At 42.7% G+C, this 11,715-nt stretch overlaps 1 protein-coding gene across 2 annotated transcripts in view; it reads right to left on the reverse strand.

Moving 5' to 3' along the window:
• Nucleotides 1-11,715, reverse strand: part of kcnd2 (potassium voltage-gated channel, Shal-related subfamily, member 2) — a 41,863-nt gene that overhangs the window by 2,010 nt on the left and 28,138 nt on the right. The window contains exons 3-6 of one of the 2 annotated variants that reach the window (XM_020623405.1): nt 3,682-3,844; nt 3,113-3,211; nt 2,129-2,227; nt 946-1,166 (exon numbers count right to left, since the gene is read on the reverse strand). In XM_020623405.1, the coding sequence (XP_020479061.1) occupies nt 946-1,166; nt 2,129-2,227; nt 3,113-3,211; nt 3,682-3,844 (582 nt within the window). The remainder of the gene's footprint in view (nt 1-945; nt 1,167-2,128; nt 2,228-3,112; nt 3,212-3,681; nt 3,845-11,715) is intronic. The other variant, XM_020623413.1, reaches the window with a different exon arrangement.

Consider the following 11,715-nt stretch of genomic DNA (forward strand, 5'->3'; position numbering starts at 1 on the left):
TACTGGGTTTATTTTTTTGATTGCACAAGAAAACATTACATTTCTCAAAGTATGCCTTGTTGCATACAAAATCAAGTACCACACACACACAAATTATTATTATCACATGTAACGGCAGGCAAACTCAACAAAAAGAATTTGCACTTCTCACTAATGGATGATTTTTTTTCACACCCAATATATTAAAATTTTCTCACTTGCCCTTGTGGTATCAAGAAATGCAAATCGTTCAAGTTTTACCGGCCTGTGCTTTGAGATGTTCAGCTCTGATAATTGTGCTAAGTTATGCATATAATGGAGTTGTTCATTTGTGCCGCTTCTAACATCCAAAACCATCTTTCCAGACACACTGTCACAGTTGTTCTGTGCAGTCCACAGAACAGTCTTCAGAGAGAGGTTTTTTTCTGGTAAAAAGTCACTTTACTGAAAAATATTCTGGGGAATATCCAGAGTTACGTGAACACCCTGGAGGCACCTTCCATTCACTTTCATAGTATCAGGCTGGAAGCAGAAATGTCAAAGACAGATGTCGTCAAACCAGGGCAAATAAAATCAAACTGCCTGTAGATGGGTACTAGTAGAGTTAGAGGCAAGTGAATAGCAATATGATTTTCCATAACTTGGGTGAAGTGGCTCCTTAGGACAATCATGACTAATTTGAAAAAGCACTGCACAAGTATGATGTCAAACATATATAAAAACAAAAACCATATAACATTAAATAAGGAAAATAGCCTTTTAAACTCTTAAATGTTCTGAACTTCATGCATTTCTATGTAGGTCATTCAGCTTTATTTCTTTTAGAGCCAAGAGTTTGACTGATAAACTAATCTGAAGAAACATGTTTCACTGGACAGTGATACAGATTCAGCTGTTGGGACGCGTGTGTATGCGTGTCGAGAGACACAGCAATATAGAGACCAAAGACAAAAATAGACAGCCTACCTGTTGGTCACAGGCCTCTCTCTTATCTGTATGGTGCTGAGCTCCTGGTTGTTTGTGCTGGGCAGGCTGAAGCTGCTCTTCTTCCTGTGGCGTCGAGAGCAGCATGAGCTGAGTCCGTGCGGTGATGAGGACAGGGAAGAGGCTCGGGAGCCCGACTTATTCGTCACAGAGATCTCTATGCAGTTGGCCTGAAACGTCTGTTCATCCACAAACTCATGATTCTGCAGAGGAAGAAGGTGGAAATTTGGATTTAATGTTGCTCATGAATCAATTATTACATCAATGATTAGCTCTGCAAAATAATGAGTAAAGATACTTCACAGTAAAGGCTAAACAGACTGAACAGAATCCCCAGCAAAATTGTTCGATAATTGGAAAATGAATCAACAAGGGAACAGAAATATATTGGGCCAGATGTCCGTGTTAAGTGCCATCTGTGAAAACATTCACAACTGTTATCACTGTGACAAATGAGCATGACTTGAAGGTCAGGCTGCAAGTATGTTTCACGCTCCGCCAGCAGGTGGCAGAGTGACACCACACAGAATCTGAGCATTCTGACTCATGCCTCTTTCTTACACCTTCTGTGTGACACCTCAGCTCTGTGAGCCCTGATGTAAACATGTGCACTGCATTCTGAATAGCATGAAACCTTCAATGAGCACAAGCAGTAAACACTGATTTACTAACTGTCCATGTCTCTGTGTAAGGTTTAGAGCTGCAAGTGTAAAACTCATGTCACAACCGCACATTAAAACGGCTCTAACATCTATAAATCATAGACAGTGTACAATAAAGTATGCTAGTCCTTTAGAAGCAATAATGTTACTGGCTGTTATCTTTAGCATGTTGCTGGCAAGGGAATTCAACATTTCCCAGCCCCATTTAGCGCTATTTTTAAATCATGCTGCGTACAAAATAGATTCTACAGTTTGTGACTGGATGGAAAAAAAACCCACGTTGTTTCTATTTGCAACACACTATAACAGGCTGGCACCACTGATGATACAGCACAGACTGCAGGAATGATGCAATTCTACATAAAAGGAAAATAAATTTTTTTTTTTTTTTACACAGCTATTTTAAACTGTGTAAAGTCTGTTACCAAGATAGTAAAATGAAAGATGCCTATATGTTTGTGTTTTCTCAGTGGACACGGCTTTTTAGAAAAACAGGATTTTACCGTGATTTTCTCCAGGCAGTGCAGCAAGTGATGATGCTGGCTCTCAAAAGGAGGGCTGAGGGCCTTTCTCACCAGGGCTTGTCCTGACTCCTTAGAGGCCTTGAAAAAGACAAAGTAAAAAAGACAATGGAGATGAGAAGGTTGAGACTGCACAGAAACAGTCTCAAGCAACAGATACTAGCTCATGATGTAGGCAAAGCATTGAGGGCTGAGAATCTGATCTGTAGCACGGCAGCCAGTCTACTGAGAACCTGGTGAAATGGGATGTTTTAGAGATGCACAGAGAGACAACATGTTTCAATGATACAGTTGGTTTTGCCATTCTTTCAATGATTTGGTGCATGGGACCGGAAAATTCAAATTAGAACTGAACTGATCTCAGTGCAAGAGCAGTGGCACACCTAGTCACAGATCGAACAGACCAAACACAGCACAGATTCTGCACCACAACAGCACTACACACTTTGATGAAGCTCTGCACGGCACTGAGATGGAAAGTATGTTGTGTTAGTCTGCACTACAACCTGGATGCTCTAGAAATAACACCCAGGGCACACAGCAGTTCGAAAACAGAGTTTAGAGGAGATGCGGGCTGAGCAGACCCCCTTAGGCAACCCACTGTCCAGTAAGCCTCTGGTCCCCTCCTTCCCCTCCAAACCCTGTTGGACAGACATGCACAACTTGGTCATGAGTCGGTGTGACTGTAATGGTTGTGCTCCACCAGAAGGCAGGTGTGCCTGCCTGGCTCTCCTGCTGTATGGACAGAGAGTGTGGACAACGCATGTCAATGCTGCGGCTGAGAGGTGTGATGTAGGAGAGAAGACGATCACATTGAAGCACTGGAATGACAACAGGCCACGTTACAGCATGACAAGTCATTGCCCCCTCCCCCCGCCCAGGTGTGGTGGCATGGACCCCGAGCAGAGCGGCATGCAAGCGAGGCCCCAGTTAGTGTGCACCCATGCCGCTGCTTGGCCCCGTTACCTCCTCCAGTGAGTCGAACAGGAGCCCATTTTGTTTGTAGCGCATATAGGCATTAGTGCTTCGAATCTTCGTAGCACGGATTCTAGCAAGCCGAGTTTTCTGTTTGAACAAACAGACCTCTGTTTTAGACACTGACAGGTTGTCTGTCACACTAATAGGCTCTGTCCCCCTCTGGCAGCCACAATATTTAGTGGGGAGAGGCTACACTTAAATATACAATTATAAAATCCTGCCTTTGCAAACACTTTTAGAAAGAAATGCACATATTGCTATTGAAAAGCTGCTGACACAATACTCTGAGGATCATTTGTTCAGTCATTGTCATTCCCTCTCTTATTTCTTTCTCTCACTGAAATGTACTCAAGCAAGTTTAGTCCACCCAATACACACATACACAGAAGCACAGTAAAAGATTAATATTCTGGAAGACAGCGTTTGCCCTGTCATTCTGGTGCGTTTGGATAAGGCAGGGGCAGAGGAAAGAGGGAGATACTGTAGATGCCAAATAAAGGTGGAGGAGAGGGAGAGGGGGGGGGGGGGGGGGGGGGGGGGGGGGGGGCAGTCAGTACCCTCTGGGCCCGTCGTTTCTCTGCACGCTGGCTTTGGTGGTAGATACGGCCGAAGTTTGACACTATGACAGGGACGGGCAAGGCGATGACCAGCACCCCACTCAGAGAACATATAGACCCGAACACCTTACCCACGATTGTTTTTGGCACCATGTCGCCGTATCTGAAACAGAAAATCAAGAAAAAATAAACTTTTAAAGAAGTGACATGTTTATCATGCTAAGTTATTGTGTTTAATGGTTTTTTAAATGGTCTTTAAATAGTTACAGTGCGCTTGGATTATTTCACAACTTCAAATATAAAGTCACACATTTGAAGTGGGTGAAGAATAAATAGGACTTTTGTGAAGTCTCTGCATCCTGGCCTACTTTCTACATGCCGTTATGATGTTCCTCTTTTCAAGCCCTGTTTCATATATAATTACACACCTGCTGGCACCGGCTAATGCTTTCACGTCGTGACCAAGCGTGCTACATATCCACTGTGACCTCTGTTAACCAAACAGCTTGTGAAACATATGAGGAGTAGAATCACACTGAGTAAAAGCAAAAGGGGAAGGGAACAGTGGGATGCCAAACCCAGGAGAGGTTGTTTTAGTCTGTGGGCCTCAGTAACACCCACTTGTGTTTTGTTCTCCTTATCAAAATGGACTTAAATACTGAATGCAGACACAGCATTAAACCCACGTTCAAACAATTCATACTCAAGATACATAGAAAAGAAGCTCTTTGGAAATCATGCACGACGCTGACCCGATGGGGCAGCTAAGCACAACCACGTAATTTTTCCAACATCATACAAATGTTGAACAGGCTGCATTCAGCGTGAGCAGACTGATGGGTGTACATATGTTGGATGGGACTGAATTATCTCCATTAAAGGGACTAGTGCGCCCGTCTTCTGTCAGGCTGTCGGACCTGCCTGTCAAGCTGTCTGCATGGTCTCACTTGTTTTACATTCACAGACACCCCCGGTGCCACCTACCAGGCATTATGACCATGAGGGCGCAAAGTGATACTGCCACACAAGGAGGTGACTATGATTCAATAATTTAGAAGCAAACCTTAAGTTTTTTCCATACAATTGGCACAAGCCTTCAAAGTACACACAGATCATTTAAACACATCCTGCACATTCATGAGGCCAGCAGAGAGCTGTGGTAAAAAAAAAAAAGAAAAAGTGCAACTGAATGATTTAGAGCATGTATGTTTTCCTTGTTTCCTGCAGAGGACCACAGGATTGCAGGTAGGTAATATGATTGATCGAGACCCTAATGCGCAAATGACCTGAGAAGACCATTACCTCCTGAGAGTAAGATGAATGCAGGTAGGAAAGGACATCAGCATTGCTCAGAGACTGTGACAGCAGTGCTTCTCTCAAGTGAGGCAGGGTAATGTGAATGTATCGCTACACGGGAGGTTGACTATTTCATAAATGAAGTTGTCTAATGCCTACGGCTGTCTGTTTGAGTCATTAGCCTCAGGTTTCCATAACGTTGGGTCCAATAGCCCGGGCTTGTACAGAGCTTGAGCGGAAAGATGTAAAAGTGGACATTTTAATATCACGCTTGATGGGACCTCATGTACAACAGTTTGCTTTCAAGTTGAGTAATTTCACACAGATGTCATTAGTTTCACAGTTCATTACAGGTCAAATCCTTTTCCTATGTAATCACCACCAGAGCCCGACAGCAGGTGTCAATTATGGATTCCGGACGTACTGTTGAAAGCCTATTAAGAGATCTACATAAAAAATGCAAAGCAGCATTTCCTCATAAAAATATGACTGCTCATGTGCGTTTTATTCCAGTGCGAGGAGTGGCAAGATTCCTCGAGATTTGAAAATATGTCTGAACAGTCAACTGTGGAATACAATGGATTGCAGTCCTTTCCGCGAGCGTCATCTTTTGAAAGCAAAGCACAGTAGAGAACAGGTGAAAAAAGAAAGGAGCAACCACACTCCAGAGAAAAGCACTAACAGTGATGGATTGTTCATAAGGGGAAAGCTGCGATACACAAAGCTCTGCCTCCTGGATGATGGCAGAGGTAGGAATTAACAGCATGAGAGATTAAAGTAATGTTTCTGCTTTGTTCTTGTTGTCTCCGACTACCAGTTACCCACGTTTGCTACCTGAAGCTGACACGGGTGAGACACAAAGATGGATGGCCAGATCCTTATCCACCCTGCAGAGGAGGAAGAGGAGTGTCGGAATGACTGAGTATCAATTCCACAGTTCCACCCACCTGAAACCATAGCGCGTGCACTTGCACCGGTCTTAAAAACACATTCTGTAGAATTGCCCTACGGTGAGATGACAGGACTGCAGATGAAGGCCAGCACGGTAAGAGAGTGAAACTGGGGGTTTGCTTCAAACTGTGTAGGAGAAATGTCAGACTAAAAGGAATATTTGAACTCCAGGACCGGTGGATGAATGTCCCCGCCCGGCCGGGATAATAGACCAATCAAACATTCATGAGTCCCTGTATCAACCTGTGAGGCAGAGTTTGTGCAGTTGACCTTAAAAGCGGTGCGGTATTCCATCGGGGGGTGCTCTGAGAAAGATTTCTGCACATGACCTCGCTGCCTCACAGCAAGAGCCAACCCCCAAAAACACGGGCACACCTGAAACACACACACGTGGCCACGGGAACAAGTACTCATCTGTGTGTGTGTGTGTGTGTGTGTGTGTGTGTATGTGAAAAGCCCTTTAATTTGACATCTAGTTAAACCAATCCCCCTTTCTAAAAAAGCAATCTTGTTCCTTGATTGTCTTCCAGAACTCTGTGTCTGAAATCTGACTGCCATCTGGTTAGTAGGAAGCGAGAACAAAAAAAAAAAAAATGACAAGATATCTGGATGACTTTACAAACACATCATTTGTTTATTTCCCTTCTCAGAGAAAGGGCAGCTCTTTTATTTGAGCTAAAATGAAATGAAAGGATGAAAGGTAATTGTTTCAGCTAAAATGAGCCTAAATTGTAAAAACCTGACCTTTTCTGGTCATCTGAGCAGCTGTGCCTGCTGCACACAAATAAACAAACCTTGGGGGTTGGTGGAGGAAAGACAGGTTTCCATCACAGAGGTTTAAATTTCATTGTCCCATCAACTCACACACCAGCTTAGCAATGCTGACAATTAGGAACCAAAAAGGGGTGCAGGAGATCCTTTGTCAGTAGTTCTAGCTTCCTCTTCCTGGGTTCCACCATGAAACTAAGTTGCCTCCTGCAGAAGTAACTCTTGTAAAGCACATTAATAAAAGGAAAGGGAATGACTGTTGTTCAAATGGCCTTGCAGTGTGTGATTCCACTGAAGCGAGCGATCAAGGTCAAGGTGTTCAAAAGAAGAAAAATCCTGTGAAGATGTTAAAGCTGCCGGACTGTAAGGAGCCTTCCTATTAAATCTGTCATGGAAAAGACAATAAATCTCCATTTCATCAAACTGCACTTTGATCTACTTCACTTTGATATTTCAATGAGAGGCAACAGAATTAAACTAATTTGATTATTACATTAAGCATTTTGATTTATCAGCTGATTAAAATTAAGATGAATTAAGTGCACTGTCCTATCTCATTCACATCTCTCCCAATTGTTTCATGCTAGTAATTACTGAGGGGCCTGCAATCTGATAATCTGTAGCTCAAATCAATTTCAATCTCACCTTCTTCCATCAGATTGGTTAAACTTTGCATCCTATTCAGCGTTTGTCTCTTGTTATCTGCGAGCCAAGAAAATTGTCCTGAGACACATTCATAAGACCCATTGGCATCTGTTGTGCACAACTAATCGTACCGTAACTAGAAAAACCGTCAAGGTCTGCCGTTTTTAGTGTGACACATTAGCATTTTTATAAATCAAAATAATATATCATTTTTTAATGTAAAAGGTAAATCAAAACATGCTTTCTGTATCAAGTGTCCTCAACACACCTTTGATAATTCAGCGAGTGCATGATTTTCAGTTTGACCTTCACCGAACACCCCTCTGCACACCAAGCTTGCTATCACTGCTTCCTGAGGTAATTCACTCACTTGGTTTCACAGCTCAATGGTTCCTACAGCACAGGCAGGCCCTCCAAACCTGGGAGACCAAAACTTGTCAATTATCCTGATACTGTCACGCAATCAAAAGCTGATAATGACGGAGAGAAGCATTAGAACTGTGCGGGGACATTGGGAAAGTGTCAAGGTCATGAAGTATCAGACAGCCTTAAAGTGGTGACATCTCCTGCGGGCGTGATGTGAAATTTAAAGTAACTGCAGAGAATCAAAGAGCACTAGCGTGGACACAACATTAAGATATTATCTAAAGACTTGACATAGAAGTGATAAAGCCTTAAAGTGACCAACCGAGAAAGGTTCCATACTTTACAGGAATGACAAGGAGCAAATGGAGCAATGCTCTATGACCGTATGGCTCTCTGTACCTTCCTCACAAGGCTGAAAGAGCACAATATTCACCCATACTGACAGTTAAATAGATGTACCCCCCGAAAAAAGTCATTTTCCTCCTAAACTCCATCATGCACTTAAAACCATGAATTCAGAATCTCAAGAAAATGGATTATACTGCCTGTGTGTCACAGACGCAGACTAACATGAGTGACAAGAAAATATAAAATTTCTGGGGTTGTATTTGTGAAATCCACAAGATTTGTGAAGTGCCGCAGGAGAGGTCTTGAGGTAGTTATGTCATATTAAGAGCCCTCATAAAAAATTTAGTTCATAAAAACAAGAAAGGGCAGGCTATATATGATTCTTTTTGCCTGTGCCAAAAGGCATAGTGATCCTCACCAGAGTACAGAGAGAGAATGCAGCAGAGATTGCTGCATTTACAGATAAACACAGGTAAGGGAAGTTAGTTTAATAAAGAAAAAATACTCCAATCTACCTTATAGCCTACTTATATTACTGATGCACCAAATGGAAATCTGTTTTGTGTTTTGAAGAGGATGAAAAATATTAAGGACATTGGACATTTATTCCTCTCACCATGAACAGACAGTAAAACAGTGCAAATAAAAATCTTTGTAATGGCAGAGAGACTGGCAGCATCACTGGTGGCTAACACACTTCACAAATTTTTCAGTACTGCAGCACAGCTACAGTATTTACCACTGCAATACAATTCTCAGGGAGATACTGTATCCTACAAGAGTTCAAGAAACTGAAGCACAACAAATGATCATGATCTTGATCATGATCCCTAAACAGCATGCATCATTCCTGATGTTCTCTGGCTACAGGCTGGGAGCGCAACATCCAAAGCACTGCTTCTGTCGGGTTTGGACACCAAAGACTGATAGGATTAAGAGTTTGTGGACTGATAGGACTCTGCTATAATGCTATCCCTCAGATATACATCATTATAGAGGAGAGAATCCCACAGGCGCTGGGATTAGTCCACTAGATTTTCACCGTAGGTGATAAGGGAGAGAAGGAGAGGATGGCAGAACTACACAGTATAACGGGGAGATGGGAACACAGAAATAGGAGGGAGGCGAGGACCGCACAGCCCGGTGTAGCTAATGTGTGTGCTAGGAAAACCAGAGGGCTCCAGTTTGAGTATCTGCAAACAAGAGCCACAGGGAAGGACGACTATGAGATAGGTGAACACCACCAACTCATTCACTGCATTGTTCCGACTGGATGGTAAAATGCAGAAAAATGTAGTGTGGAGCAGCTGAGATCAACTCTCTGCGGAGTTTTGAAAGCCAATAGACAAAGCCGAAGGTTAGCATGTGAAGTTCAAGGAAACTGCATGCATGCATGGCAACATGCCAGTTGATGTTAATGAATTGTAAATGAAGAAGGTGATGCAGCAATGTCAATGCGGCCTTGATCATCCAGCTGAATGTTCACCTTGGACTGTCAGAAATTACACAGAACCAATAAAGGCCAGTGATATTGGTCTCTTTTCGCCATGCAGACAGACTGATAAACCATATAGAATAATTCCCTTCATACAACTCTGGCAAAGGCACCTCAGCTCTCTCTCGCTCACATTTCAAACATGTATTCCCTCATCCATCCAAATCCCAGCTTAACCCTCACCCTGCGAAACCAGGCGGCTAGTTATCACTGCGTCTTTGACATTAGCATGCACGCCCTCTCTCATTTGGGAGATCTTCTTAAAAAAAAAATTTGACTCATCCTTCCTCTGCCTGGACCTGCCAGCTTCTAACTATGAGTTGGAGATGAAACGCTTCATTTTCTTTCTTTTTCCTCCTCCTTTTCTATTATCATGCAGTACTAGCACAGCCCTGCTTGACATTTTTCTTTTCTTGAGCTCCTCTCCAGACTCTCAGTCTACACCTGCTGACACTCGAGAAACAACTGCTGTACTATGCAAAAAACACCCCTTATTCCACTGCCACTACGTGCAAAGTCATCATCATGATTATGACCAATTCCATGTGGCAGTTTCTTTTAATTACTAGATGAATGGCTGCTCTATATTAATGGAAGATTAACAAGGGTTAAGTGTCCTCATGGACCCATAATATAGCATGCTATCCTGCAAACATGCAAGTGTGAGAATAATAATTTGTGTGTGCCAGAGGGAGGTCTGGATGGTGGGAGTTGTGAGAGTCTTTGATCAGTCAGGACATGATTAAACTTGGTAAACCGACTCAAATATTGCTCAGTCTTATTTGTCATTCCACGTTTAGGTTTCTGCCCATCCTCCTTACATTACTTCAGAAAGCCAGGGGCTAAAAATATATTCCCAAAACACCCGTATAATACTTTGATAATGCAATTACCTGTTTCGTGGTTGAACGGGGAGGGCAAAGGAACATGAAAGAAGGGCTGAGAGCATGGAGCAGCACCAGAGCTATGGATTATGAGAGAACATGATAATGAAATGAAATCAAACACCCAAGAGATTATGCTAACGAACTCATTTCATATTCATCATAGGTTAATCGGCATACGAGCAAGAGAGTGGTGGCATCTTCTTGAACGCTGAAAGCTGGCAGCGAGTTACCTCACCACTGGCATATCAAGGCCTGAGGTGGGATTAAAGGTGAAAATGAAGAAATTCAGAGATGACCAATTCTTTTAAAAAATTATTCTTAATAATACTAATGGCATTAGTAAAAGTGCTATACCTATTGGATGCCCAATTTTGTTTGAATCTTTGTTAAAATGGTTGAAAATGAGGAATACTGTGCACTGGTCTCTGTGAAGGGAAACATCCATCAGCTATAGTGGTGATATCACACCAGTGGTGATATTCAGGCTGCTGAATTTGTCTAAACAATTATCTCTAACTTGTCCTCAGGACCACAGTTTTCACTCCTTTTACATAGGTTTTCCAATAAATGCTCAGCACAATTGAGCTCTTCCTGACAGTGCAACTATGGAAGCAAACAGATTCACAGATGATGCAAACAGAGCTGCAGAGTGACACGAGTGCCAACCAGCTGCCGCACTGACTCCTGTGTACACAGTATTAGGCAGATGGTCATAATGTTGTGGCTGATCGGTGTACAGTAAGAACCTATGTTAACAGTCAACTAGCATTGACCAGATGACGCTTCAAAGAGACCCCTGTGACCTTTGCTGTGTTGTCAGGTGCTGGAGAAGAGGAGAAAAGTGAGGAGTCTTGCAGATTAGTGTCTGTGTGGTGGAAAAGGGAACTGGTCCAGGAGCCTCATCACACTGACAGCAGATTAGTGCTCCGCGGAGCCAGAGCAGACGGTGCAAGATTAACTTTGATGTGCGATTCCACACAGAGCAGCCACTGGATATCAGCTCTCTCTACCAAATGGCCCCTTAACTCTGTGTTTGCAGCGACTGCATTCATGAGATACAGTATCACAAAATCTGCTTTGTAAAATCAGTGTGACCAAGTTCTGGTCTCAATGAATTTGTAGTAGAGCATCCACCTAAAAAATTAAATCCTTTTTAACTTAAATATGCCAGTTTAGCAATGTCGTTGTAGGACCTAAGCGTCCTGCATGTTCATTTCTGAGGAAGAGTCGAAGTCAGAAGAACCTTTAAAATATTTATTACAACCTTGATGAAGAAAA

Source organism: Monopterus albus, unplaced genomic scaffold (assembly GCF_001952655.1).
Source record: "Monopterus albus unplaced genomic scaffold, M_albus_1.0 scaffold7.1, whole genome shotgun sequence".
Classification (NCBI taxonomy): Eukaryota; Metazoa; Chordata; class Actinopteri; order Synbranchiformes; family Synbranchidae; genus Monopterus; species Monopterus albus.